Source organism: Rhea americana, unplaced genomic scaffold, assembly GCF_003343005.1.
Source record: "Rhea americana isolate MKP2758 unplaced genomic scaffold, rheAme1 scaffold_97, whole genome shotgun sequence".
In the NCBI taxonomy this organism is placed as follows: Eukaryota; Metazoa; Chordata; class Aves; order Rheiformes; family Rheidae; genus Rhea; species Rhea americana.
Window position 1 is genome coordinate 840,197 of NW_028187166.1, and position 13,500 is coordinate 853,696.

Sequence of the window (13,500 nt, forward strand, 5' to 3'; positions counted from 1 at the left end):
ATCTGGCCTACCTTTTTCCCCACTAGTTTCCATCTTTGGCCAATACACCACCTCTATTCATTTGAGCACATTTCAACAAGTCGTTGTTCCCTTTCTGCCTCCCTGCTCCAGGACACATTTGGATTACGCACACGCTGGCCCTGCAGCAGCAGCCGAGGCATCGTGCCCCCTCAGCAGCATTTGCTCTTCCCCATGGGATGTCACCTCTGCTGATGTGCAGCTCAGCTGCCACCCAGCATCTTGGGAGCAGATGGAGGAGCAACCCAGGGAAGGCTCAAGCAAAGAAGAAAGGTGAAGTGGGATCTCAAAGCCATTTTTCTTTTTTAAAGCCACAGGCCTTGAAGTCAGGCTTTAGGGAGCAACGGTGCAGCCCTTCACCTTTCCATTTGACTTGGAAGTTTTTCAGTCTTTTCTATGAGCCCCAAGCCCCTCCTAGGATCTTGGAAGGCAAATGCAGCAAACTCAGAGGGCTTCTCAAGACTTAATTCTTTGGCCAATGTCCAGAGAAGCTGTGGGAGCTTCTTCCTTGGAGAAACTCAAAGCTGCTCCAGGTTGATCCTTGCCCCCAAGCTCTGCTCTGGGCTGGCTGGGACTGGGCATCTGGCACAGTGTCCCATCCAAGTGGTTGCCCTCTCCTGCTGTCCTGTAGTGGCACTGACACTGATGAAACAGAAGGGCAAGGAAAACCTTGGACTGTGTCACAAATCTGAAATGACTTGGGTGCCTGCATTGGGTTTTGATGATACTTTCTGTTTTCTGTTGTGGATCTTCCAATAATGATCCTCCATACTTCACCTGGTAGACAAAAATCACTACGTTGTCAGTCCAACACCAAACTGTGGACTGTGTGTTATATGAAGAGGTGAAAAATACACCATGCCTTTCATGTTCAGCAGCTCCAGGTATGGTTGAAACCTTGCGCAGGATCTCAGCTAACAAAACCTGAAGCACTTTTTCCTAATGGCATCGAAGCCCCTTTCTGCTCATCTCAGTAGCGATACCCTGAGGCATTTGTGAGAAGTGTTTACTGCAAATGGTAACGCTCTACTGGAAGTCACAACGCACAAGCATGGAAGAGGTAAGCCTCACCTTGAAGCATCTTCAGGATCAACAGCAAATCTTTCTGCCTAGGCCTAAATAATTCAATCTATTTTTTCTCCTAATTTCTTCTCTTACTTGTGGTTCCTCTGCATTTCTGTGGCCTGTTTGAAGGAGGCTTTGGCTGCAACATCCCCAAATTTCTAAAACTACTCCCATAAGCTAATTATATGCATTGAATAAAAGACATCAGGTACTTACCTGAAGATTTCCCTTAGTTTGAGCTCTGCCACCACTGGCAGTCAAGAAGGAAAAGTGGTGGCTGATGAGAAGCTAGCTTGCCTTGGTGGCTGCAAAGCTGGGCAGCAGCTGCGTGCACTGAGATGGGATGCGAGCCCACATGTGCATGTTGATTGAGCATGTACCTGCTGCATTGCAAATCAGGACACAGTTTTAATGTGCTTGCATCTTTCTTTTTTGAACCTGCAAACCAACAGCACCGACCAAATGATCTTTTCAAGAAGCCCGTGAGATCCACAGCGATGCAAACGCAGCAGCGATAGCTGGTGTTCAGCACGCAGATGTGTGCTGTTTGTCACAGCAGTTTCCAGAGGAGCCGTCACCTTCTCCCACAGCCTGGGGGTGAAACATGATGGGGGTGGGGAGAAGAGGGCGAGTAAGGCATCAGCCACTTCGCTTTCCCATGCACAGCAGCGTCCATGGACCGCGATCTGAATATGGGGAGTGAGGAGCTCACAGAGGAGCAGGAGAAGCTGTTTTGCTCCTTTTCCCGAGTCCATGGCTGGGCGAGAACATCAGCTCAAGCAGGGCTGCGGTGGCAGGAAGACGCTCCTGGTGCTGCGATGGATGAGGATGGAGAGCAGGTGGCCACACCATCTCCTCGCCCAAGTCCTACCAGCAGCAACACCCATCTCCCATTCCTGTGCTGTTGAGTCCATCTGTGCTTCTCATTGAGGAAAGAAAGATCCCAGGCCTGGAACTCGGAGTTCTCTCTGATGTCCTATTATTGTACAGTATACGTTACTTTTGAGTGCTTTCGCCACTCCTCTGATGAACTCTTCGTGCTCCGTTGAGCAGAAGGGTGGTGGGGAAATCACGCTGCAATCAACTTCAAGAAGACATTCACATCATGTTGGTTTAGGTGGAAACAGTAAACTTGATTTATTGAAAAAAATCTATTACATTTATTCCTTTATTACACAGGTTTAAAATATTTAAAAATAGCTCTTATGGGCATTACACTTAAATTTTATGACATGTTTATTGGACTTTGAAGAAATGTACAATATGTCATTTGACAGTATATTTTAAAAAGGGCCTTACTGTACTAAAATTTTTTTCCATAGGTTTATTTTTCTTATCAACATTTGTTCAAGTCATATATATTAAGGGAGGAGGGAAATAAAATTACACAAAAAGAATGTCTGCAAATACAAGTAGTAATTTTATTGCAATATACCGTAGCTAAGTGGTCTGGGGAAATTGGAACAGTTTTGAACTTCAGTACAATTACAACACTGTGGAAGTCAACAGAGGATTTTTTTTTTCTTAAAGCAAAGAAATAAAAGGAAAAAAGAAAAAAAGCTCCCTTGATGAAAATTCACGGTAACAGAATCACATGACCCAGACGGACTCGCACGTGTGCACGTACATACATCGCGATATGGCTTTGCTGCGGCAGAGGAACGTGCAACCTTTCCTGCCCTTCCCACTATTCCTGCACGAGGCTCTTACCAAGGTGAACCAGAAGCTGAATCCTGATATATATATTACACACTTGTTTTCACTGCTTTGCTGCTGGACTCTGCAGTTTTTAGGGTAGCACCTTTATTTTTTTTCCCTAAGCACGGGAGGGGGGGGACCCCCCAGCACACAACGCGACAAGGGAGACAGACGTACGCGGCTCTCGGAGAGGGAAAAGCACCGCGCTCCTCGCCTACCGCTGCTCTCCGCTTGGGGAGGAGCGGGGGAAAAGACATCGGATATCGGCTTTTATTCACAGTAAACGCGATGTCGTTCCCGTTACGGTGACAGACACCCCGTCCTCGGGCTCAAGCGCGCTGTAATACTCCAGGCCAAATAAAAACCCTGCAATATCTTAATTTTCCAGCCAAGAGATCTAAAACAAGGAAATGGCCGGGGAGGGGAGGGAAAAAAAAAAAAAAGAAAAAGAAGGGGGGGGGGACTGGCATCAGCAGGCTGCAATCCAAAAACTGCACGTGAAAAGGCAGCCGTCGTGGGAAGACGCACAGAATTGCAGGCTCCGGGCAGCCCGGCCGCGGGAGCCGCGCGCGAGCCGGGCGCCCGGGCAGGTTCATCCTCACGTCAGTACACGGAACAAGTACATAAATTAGCACCACAAACATTCAGCGACTGAGTACAATCTGGTACGGTTACCACCATATAAAACGCATGAATATCCTTTCAAAAAAAAAAAAGAAAAGAAAAGAAAAAAGCACATTTAATACTTCCTATGCAGGCTGTATAAGCTACCATAATACAATCAAGGAAAGCGGCTCTTCTACATAACAAATATGAAGGTGGCATGCATTTATAACCAAAACCGGCGCAGAGGCATGCAGTCCGCGTGGGAAGCGGCTAAAGCGCAGGACATTGGGAGACTGGTCAACGGCAGGGTATTGCCAGTGTTGTATTAAAGGTATTCAAATAGATAGCACCACAAAGAGAAATGTAAAAACAAAGAGCACCTTTTTTTTTTTTTCCTCCTTTTTTCTTTTTTACACTTACATTAAGAGAGGACAAATGGATTTCCCCTGCCAGCCCAATCTGCCACCAGGAATGGATATATTATTTTTTTTATTTTAGAACTTCTTAAGAATAAGAAGGCAAGAAAAATTAATTTAAACCACGTACGCTGAAGGCAAGCAAGGGTGCATAAAGGCAGAGACACAAACTGGATCCTGGTTTTGAACGAGGGTTGGGTAGAAATCTCGTTAAAAAAGTGATTTTTTTTTTTTAAAAAAAATTATTATTATTGCTTTGGAGCGAATCACTCCGAAAGACGCCTGTGGCTCTGGGGCTGGTGCACCACCCCGTCGGGCCCTTCCGCTGCAGGCTTTGGGTGGCAGCGGGGTGAGCACGCGCGCTGGGAATGCGGGTGAGAATCGTCGTTTTTAATACGCACAGGGTCACATGCATGTTTTGAAGCCAGAAACACTTAAACATTTAAAATAATATACAATACAAATATTTACTTACAAACATACAAAAATATAAGCACCTTTAACACACGGGAAGGAGATGCCCAGTGTGACTTTTTGCTATCAAATTAATCGGGTTAATTTTTGTAAAAGATGCAATTAGGCAATTAAATGGAGGCAATGAAAACTCTGGAAATGGCCATTACTTCTGCTTGCTAGACCCAATCCAAATCTCACGGAAGTCAACAAAACGACTGTGATGAGCTTCAGCAGGGTTTGGATTAGAGCCAGGGCTGTCGTGACTTCAACGTCAAGTTGAACGCAGGAGTTTCAAGTTTTTTCTGTTTTCCTTAGAAACAGACAGACAGACAGACAAAAATAACCTATAAACAAGCGCTTGGTGTCGTTTCACGGAAGAAAAAAGTCTTTGCTCTGTTTCCATTTCCGGATACCCAAGGGGAGGCGGCGGAGTCCGTTCGGCGGCTGCGAGCGGGGAGCGGTGGGAGGCAGGGTGCCGCGGCCGGGGGCGCCGGGAGCGGGGCGCGGGGCCGGGCCGCTCTGCCGCGCGTGCTGCGCTCAGGTCATGCGATTCTGCGTCCGGCGCGGGAACGCTTCTCTTGGTCGGCGGTTCGGTACGTGCGGGTGCAGTGGCGTGGGAGAACTCGGGCAAAACGAGGAACAAAACGAAACGAAAAAAAATAACTCATCACTGTCCAGTTTCAGAACGTGCATGTGACAAGGATTTTCTTCTTTTTTTTTTTAATTATTTTTTAATTCATTGAATGGCGCAATGAGGTTACGAGGTTGCTCATTTGGAGACTAGTTTCAGGTGGCTCTTAGCCCAAGAAGCAAGCTGGTCCCACCTCGAATCCAAATTTCTGTGACGCTTCTCCAAAGTCATTGAACATGATGTCGACTATAGGTACTTGCTCTACTTTGGGCGTGTTGATTTCCAGGATAGTCTTCTGATAGCCTTTCCTTGCCTGATGGGGAGAAGAGGGAGAAGAGGAACTCTGATGACGCCTTTGACACAGCAACAGCAAGTTACTGCTAACTGCTGCTCAACGAGGAATATGGAAGCAATCTCGCCTGGGCACCTTCTGAGCTGATCCACCGGGACCCAGCACCCAAACACAAAACATTCACCCTGCAGATTTAGCAGATATGCTCCCAAGGGTGCACCTGCACCATACCTATGGCACAAAGGCAAGCAGGCTGGATGGATTACTTGGGTTTTATGCACCCCACAAAGACACACGTGGCAAGGTTGGAGTCCCTGCGCTCTCGTACCAGTCATAGCTAAGAAAAATTGAGGACAGCGTAAAGATGGGAAGGCTCAGCTAGGAGGAGAGTATGCTATGGGTGAACTTATGTTGAAGGAAGGTGTAAAATAGGGAACCTGATTTGGAGAAATAGAGACAAGTCAAATAAAATGTGGTCCAGAGAGATGAAGTGCCAAGCAATTCACCAGCAACTACAGTCACGATTAATGACCGCTGTGCAGTACGGCTGGTACCCACCCCTATAACTGCAGAGGGATGGCTTGGGACCTCTGAGCAAAACTGGGGAGAGGTTACAGCCTGAGCATGAGTTTTGGAGCAGAAAAAGCGGTTGCTATGCAGATCTAAAGACACAAAGTGTCTTTTCAGCACATCTCAGAGCTGGAACAGGAGACCAGTAAAATCGTGGCTGTGGTAGAGTTGTTTTGCCTCCCCGAGGACACGCATGGGTTGTTGAGCAAATGTGAATGATTTAATTTGAATATATTAGTTTGACTATTATCTGAGCGCTACCGAAAAAGACCACATTTAAAGTTTGATGGAATTCACAAGGTGATGGTGTCTTTTTATTGTGCCTGGTAGCCATACAGTTACTCCTGAAATATAAATAATTATTAGAGGAGCAGAAGTGCACCCGAGGGCATAGAAAACTGCACAAACAAGTGAATTTATGGAGCAGCTTTTGGCTCTACCTTTCCCTCTGATTTGTGCGTCTCAGAAGAATAGGCTATATCACAGCTACAGAGAAAGGGCTGTAAGATCAGGAAAAACACATCCAAATAATGGCCCAAACATTAGTCCTGAAATTCCTCCAGCGAACACTGCGACAGCCTCAATCATGGCAGGAGCGCAGGTCAGACCAGGACCTCTGCAGCACCACCGCATCGCTCAGCCAGGCTCAATTTATCAAATGCTAGGGCCCAAAATCTTAAAATATCCTGCGGTTCAGGAAGGAGGACCTGCCGAAGGAGCAGGAGCACTGCTTCCACCTTCTGCGAGCGCTGGGCTTGCAGGGATGGGGCTGCAGGCGGAGAGGTCTCACTCACGCCAGGTCCATCCCCAAAGGACCGAGGCTCCCGGCCCCTTCCACCCTTTGCGTTTTTGTGTGTCCTTTTTCCAGCCTGCCTGGATATTTCTTGCCCTTCTCTATGGGGAAAGGACAGAGGCGTGCTCGGTTTGGAAGGGATGCTGAGCGCAGCCCCAGCGCCGAAGCAGCACGCCGGGGCCCTGAGCTCATTCAGGCTCCTGCCGCGCTCCCGCACCACTGGCAGTTCCCATCACAGTCCCCTGCTGCTTATTTTCTTGCTCTCTTTTATTTGTGACATATTGAGACTGGTTAACAACAGGCTGCGTTACAGCTTCACGTAAGAAGCAACCCTGGCAAATCAACCCAAAGGAGCTGCAGTCCTGTTTCCATGCAAATATCCCTCGTTAGAGAGAACAGGGGAAGAGCAATGTAGGGCACCTCAGCAGAATCACTTAAACTGAAAGTGTTTTCATCAGACACTTCAGTCTTAAAATTTGTGACATGATCTTGCAGCATCCCTGAGACTTAACCAGGAAAAGGGAGGGGAAGGCTTTTTTTTTTTGCTTTTTTTTGTTCTGAGGACACATTGCATTATCAGGAGATATGAAGTCCTTGAGGATAAACTTCCCCATGTGGTTTCTGAGTGTTTACAGTAGGGAAATGAATGCTCTTTCCTTCTTGGCAATACCATTAAAAGAATAAGTGATTCTAATTTGATTTTCCTCATTGCTCCTACAGTAAAAAACATGCATCTGCCAGAGCAGAAGTGCTTTAATCTCAGATTATATGGAGTTTTTTTTTCTCCCCGTCAAGCATCTCTCTTTTTCAATCCTGTGGGCTTCAATCATTGCAGCTGCAGAGGGTGAGAATTATGCACATTTTGTAGCACCAGCAAGCTGGGTCTCAAAACGCAACTGGCACTTGCTTTGCCAAATGTTCAGCTGCCGAGGGCAGATTTTTTCAGCACTCAGTCCCAATTCAAGCACCGGACAGAGGGAAACAGAAGCTGAGGTTGGACATTGAAAGCTCTGGCTGCTGTTTAGCAGCCAAAGCAAAAGCAAGCAGCAGCCTGGCTTACATGTGCACGGGGAGACGTGGGCTGGAGCTTAAAATCTGGTTCTGAACCCAGGGAAAAAAAGTAACGGGGAACAGAGGTACAGAGCTAAAAGCTGCACGTGAACTCCGATGCAGGGCAGGCCGCGGTGGCAGCTGCTCATCTCCGCACGGGGTCCGGCTTTGCTCTGGTTTGCTCCTCGCCTGCGCGCTGCAACCTGGCAAAGCCAGCACGATCCCACCAGGTGCCTTCCTGGGGGCCGGTGCAGCATCACGCCGCAGAAAATCACAACCAGCCAAACGCCAAACCCTTAAAGCTTTGCCTCCGGCGTTTCCTGAAAGCGCTTACAAAATTACGGTCTAAGCCTGCAAACCTCCCCTAAGGCCGGGCGTCACTGCTCGCCTCTTCCCACGAGAGCAAACAGAGTAGGAGAAAGGATAAGGCAGAACACTCAGAAGCAGCCACTAACTTGAGGCAGGGCCCTTCCTTCACAAGGAGCCAGCAAAAACCCCAGCGAAGTCATGCGTATCCCTGGCACAGCGCAAACCCAGCTCTAAACCTCTCCCGGTGGGGGCAACCCTGAAGGCCACCAAATCAGTGGGTGCAGAAACTTTGGCAGCAGGGCTCCCGGCACCGCAGCCCTCTGGCTCGGCCCCCCTGGCCGTGCCTGGCCCAGGGCAGCTCCTCGTGGTGGCCCGCGGCTCCGGGACACTCACCGCGCAGCCGTCGATGGCGGCTCGGATGTAGGGGTTGTTGTCGTAGGACATCTCCTCATCGTTGGAGCCCAGGAAGCGGATGGCCTTGTCGTAGCTGTCCGTGGTGGCGTCGTGCCAGGCTACGGACTGGAAGCAGTTGTAGGTGATGTTCTGGTGGGCCGACGCGCTCAGGAGCCTCAGGAAAGTCATCTGCACTACGCCGATGGGGTTCCCGTCCGAGTCCACGTAGGAGAGCTACAGGAAGGGGGAACACTAGGCAGTGAGGGGAAGTGCAGCCCGTCTGGGGAGCTCAGGGGCCCATGGAAGCTCACCCATCCTCATCACCCTGGGCTGGTGCTGCCACTGCACCATGTTGCACAAGGCTACCTCAACCGTTGTGCTGCCAGGGCAGGGCTATCGAGGGGCACTTCCTCTCCTTCGCTGGTTATAGTCTGTCTGCGAGTTAAAAAAACAAGGCTAAAGCAGGGCAGGTAGAGAAAGGGAAGGGGGGATTTCAACCCTGGTGAAAGGGGAGGGGGTTGCAAAAGGGGACAGTGCTGAGCTGGGGGTGCATGTCTTGGCTTTAATAAAGCAGATACTGAGCATACTTCTCCAGCTTCTGAACAGGGAAGAATTCACGTTAACAGTTCAGAGCTTTGTTTCTCTGCCTTGTTTGACATGACTGTCCGGCCTCTGCGGGTATCTTGTTCTGCGCACGCTGCGGTATTTTCCCATTCAGCTCTCCTGGGCACCAAGGCACTGCCTTTTAAGCAAACCTTGCAGCTAATCTGCAGAAATCCTGTTCCTGCTGATAAGGGCTCTGCTGCCATGGTCGGGAAAGCTGCGCTCAGCAAAAGGGAAGGGACATTTGCTATCCTTGGAGAGTGTTAGGGGAAGTCCAGCCACACAGCCACCCTCACACAGGGATTTGTGCTGTTCTGCACATCAGACTCCCTCCTCTCCTGAGGAGGAGAGTGCTTTCTACAAATGTATTTCTGCAAAACACAATTTATTGAAATCTCCGGCAGCAGCTTAGGATTCAGGCCTCGCGATAAGGCTGAGAAAGATGGGACTTTACTTCCTACACCACCAAGGAAGTAAACGCGCAACGGGCCAGCTAGATTGCATGTGTAAACTAACTGTACATGAGGTGGCATCTCCAGCCATGGCCAAACTACGAGAGCTGCTGTTCACAACTGTGCTCTCTAGACAGTTGATTTCATTTGAAATGACCAGGAGAAAAATTCAGGCACACAAACAGCGTAGTGTTCTTCGAGGTACCAGAAAAACATCAAGTTGCACTGCGAGCTGCAAACACTAGAAGAGATTCATAACCAGACAATACAATCACAAGTAAAAAAGGTAGTAAAAATAAATAAATATACCAACCGGTTGTCAGGATACCATTGCACTGTCCTCCTGAGAGCTAAATATGACTGAACACGAGAAAGCCACACATGCCAGATGTAGAGAGACACCAGAGAACCACCAGGACGTAGAAGGAGGGAACACAAAACGCCGCTACTTAGCGCACGCTCAGTGACACACGGCCCTGCTGGTCAGCAGGACCCAGTTCTCCAGGTATCATTTCAAAGCAGTGTTTGCTTTGGGAGGCTGACTGCTTTTTAAGGGCAGTAGCTGCTCTTTCTTCTGCAGATAGCATGAGGAGCTTTCCCTTTGAAACCCCAGCCACTGGGAACCAGTTGTGTGCACAGGGTGTGCTGGTGGGAAAACAGTTTTACAAAAATCAGTCTTTTCCTTTTTTCTGTGTGATAGTATTTGCTTTTGACAGACGCCTTTTGGCAATGAATGAGAATAGGGCTGGATGGGTGGAAGGCCTTGTTAGGGATAACAGCAATTACGTGTGTGCATGTGTAACACACAGAGGGAAAGCACGCTGATCCCAAAGAGCGCCGGGTCTGGGCTGTGGGGAGAGGCATCCGGGAGCTTCCCCACGGAGCAACAACAGCGAGACCGGATCCAACCGAAAACTCAACAAACTCGCTTATCCAGGCATATTTATCTCCAATTCATCAACCCCATAGCTCCAAACAAATGACTGGAGCAAAATGAAAGGCACTTTTATGGCTTATGTACTTATTTTTTTTAAAAAAAAACTTAAAAAGGTCTTCTATGTGCTGGTGGCTTTTTTCTTTTTCAAACAGTAAATGCAGGACAGGTAAAAAGCAAGAAAATGGCAACACAGAGAGATGGAACAAAGGGCTCCAGGTAGGACTGAAATTCGTATTTAAAAAATGGGCCCTAAAAACTAGGTTGGCAATTCAGCCTGTAAGGTAGCTGACAAACAGACTGAAAAAAGCAGAGAAGACAGAGATGAGGAGGTACTCATAATATTAATTGATGAAGTGCTCCGTAATTAAGCTATGAGCAATTGCCCTCCAAGTTGCTAAGAGGCTGAAGCCTTGGCATTATGGCCTTATTCAATGATGCAGAAACAGCTACAGAAGCCATTGCCTTCTTGTGGGCAGAATCAGAGCATGTGTTTAGCGGCAAAGAAATGCGGCTTAGGAAAAAAACATGGTGTTTTTTAAGGTGGAAGTTTCTGTGTAAGGCAAGAAACCTCTATGCCAGCAGTGGGATAAAGGATCACTACCCGGCCCAGCTCTCAGGGGGGAAACATCAGAACACCTCCGTCTTCCATAGGACTCTAGGTTTTGCCCTCTGCATATTCCCTCCTCCTAAGTCCTCCTTATTCGACTGAGCTCATTAGCTGCACCCTGCCAATTCTACAGGAACTGATACGCAAGCAGGACATTTCCGTTGCTTAAGGAGACCCAACTCTCATCAGTCATTAGCTCCTCTGAGATCCCTGACCAAAGCTTGGCCTCTGCAGGACAGCAATCTATCCACAGCATGACTGTCCTGTTATAGAACCAAATACTAGGGATTTCTTTTTTTTTTTTTTTCTTTTTAGTGTCTCAGTGTTTTGCTTTCTTGCTGACATCATGCCTTGTTTGACCCCAAGAAAGGTTTTGACCCTCCAAAATCCCTAATTGTGACTAAGTCAAGTTCAAGGCCATCTGGCTTGGAAAATATGTTTGGTTTGAAATCTTCCTTTAAATCAGTGACTTCACCTCTCCCAAGCTAAGGGTGTGGTGGGAGGGGTGTGCGGTTCTGCTGCAAGGACAACCTAACCCATACTGGAGAGGGAAATATTCACCACCTCAGCAGCGACTCTGGGATGGGCTGACCAAGGCGAACAATGAATACGGGCTGCGAATCCGCAGCGCCCTGCTCCAGCCAAAGTGTCACGTAAGAAGTCTCCCTGCTCTTCTCCGGATAAGGATACGCTGCCTGGGGAGCAGCAGCATGGAGACATCCTGTTTGCTCTTGTGGGCCCTAGTACCTGGACTCGCTTAGGAAGTGACAGCCCTATTGCAGGAGCACAGGGCTGCACCTGGCCCAGCTCACCCTGCTGCAGGAGCCTTGCTGGGGCAAAGGCTCCAGATCTGCAATTGCACACGAGCATGTGTCAGGCGTTAAATGCAGACAAACGTTCATCTGCTGCTCCTTTAAAGTCAGGCAGAGTGCTAGGCTGAGAAACTGTCTGCACGGGTTTTTGTTTGGTTTTCAGGGTTCCACCTTAAACGTTTTAACTGCGCCTTGTGATGGTTATTAGTCCAGCATGCAGAGTGCGACAGGTCTGGCCATACCAAAGCAGGTGACGTGCTCTGATTCAGACTAGAGGGCCAAGGTTAGCCACTTACCAAAGACCCCCGCTTGTATTGACTATACCATGTGGAAGGCTGTTCTTTGGGCCAACGAGCCATTTTACTCTGTAAAATATGACACGGGTTAAAGAAAAACAGAAAGCAGCGAGATGCATCTTACCAGTTTACCGCGCTTGAATTCACTGAACCAGGAGCCTGGGTTTTCCTTTGGCCAAGAAGTAATTCTAGCCTAGTTTGTGGACGGCAAGTTGGAAAGGAAAGAGAGAAAAAGAAAGAAAAAAATAGAATTAAAAAAAAAGTTACATTCAGTTCTGCAAGCAGAGTCTGCATGTCTTATTGAAGTTTGTCCAAATTTCTAAAGAAACATGCTTTCTTAACTTTTATACACCAGCAATAAAACCACTCTGCTGAGCCCTCAGGTCTCAGCAGCCTCTAGATGAGAGCATGCATGGTGTGGCACTGCTTCAGGGCGTTCCACTGCTGCACAGCAACGTGGATGGCTTTGGCACCACCCTCCTTTGCTAAGAGCTAATGATCTATAATCCTAGATACGTTGGATGTAAAACTGTCAGCACAGTCTCTTGGCAGGAAAGAAAGAAAAAAGAAATAAGGAGATAGTAGTAGTAAATGATCCATGATCTTCATGGGAGGGCTGGCTTGGAAAAGCAATGCTGATAACAGAGAAGGCTGCTGTCACTCTAAGTCAAATCCAGATGTTGCAGGGCTGGGAAAGGTGAAGAGATTGAGATTACGAGAAAGCCTCTGTCTGCCTTCTGCATTTGAGCAGCAGTAAGGTAGGACTAAACAGTGCAGGGAGTGCAGCCTCCTCCGCAGGCGATGGACCTGCATACTTGATGGAGCTCGAGCTACCTGGAGCGACGCCGGGGGTGACCTTGACAAGAAATGAGCTGTCAGCGCATCCTTCATGGCAGACCTGTCTAAGCAGCTGAATCATTTTTTTCCAGTCAAAACACCAGGAAGGAGTGTGTTTACAGTCCTCTCCCTTGCTCTTCCCACAAGCTCCCTCACTTCTGTTGTAAATCTCTCCAAAAACAACGGCCGAATATAAGATAGGTGTCTAGGGACTGTCCTTTCCTTCCCATGATGTGAACCATAAAGTGAGTCAGTGTGCTTCTGCAGTGCTAAGGATGGACTAAAACAGGATATGTCTTAAACTCTACTGTGGCTTATAATAAAGCCACTCAGCCAATACTTCATGCTAGTGTGGTAGCTGTTCTCACTCCTCTATGTGAGAAAGAGTGGGCTGAACTTTTTTCTCATTTATGACAGCATTGCATTTATACAGCATGTGTAACACCATTTGCATCTGAGGAACATCACAGCCTGTGGCTGCAGGACTGACTCCACAGTGGACAAGATGGGACTAAACAGCCTCTTATAGAGTAAGTACAACAAGAATTTGAGCAACTGTAAGATTATGGGCAGGTTTTGCTTTCTTAGTAGTCAATGTTTTGAGGAGAACCATGGCAATTAAATGCAAAGGAGAAGAAATCTGTCTCCTATTTAAACAG

At 48.0% G+C, this 13,500-nt stretch overlaps 1 protein-coding gene across 2 annotated transcripts in view; it reads right to left on the bottom strand.

The window, feature by feature from the left end:
* Positions 1 to 3,733: 3,733 nt before the first annotated feature.
* The window catches only part of COL5A1 (collagen type V alpha 1 chain), a 167,007-nt gene continuing 157,240 nt past the window's right edge, over positions 3,734 to 13,500 (bottom strand). Inside the window, exons 64-66 of one of the 2 annotated variants that reach the window (XM_085325272.1) lie at positions 12,005 to 12,073; positions 8,298 to 8,531; positions 3,734 to 5,203 (exon numbers count right to left, since the gene is read on the bottom strand). In XM_085325272.1, coding sequence (XP_085181398.1) covers positions 5,057 to 5,203; positions 8,298 to 8,531; positions 12,005 to 12,073 — 450 coding nt within the window. In that variant the 3' untranslated portion in view covers positions 3,734 to 5,056. Of the gene's footprint in view, positions 5,204 to 8,297; positions 8,532 to 12,004; positions 12,074 to 12,128; positions 12,198 to 13,500 lie in introns of both variants that reach the window. The other variant, XM_085325271.1, reaches the window with a different exon arrangement.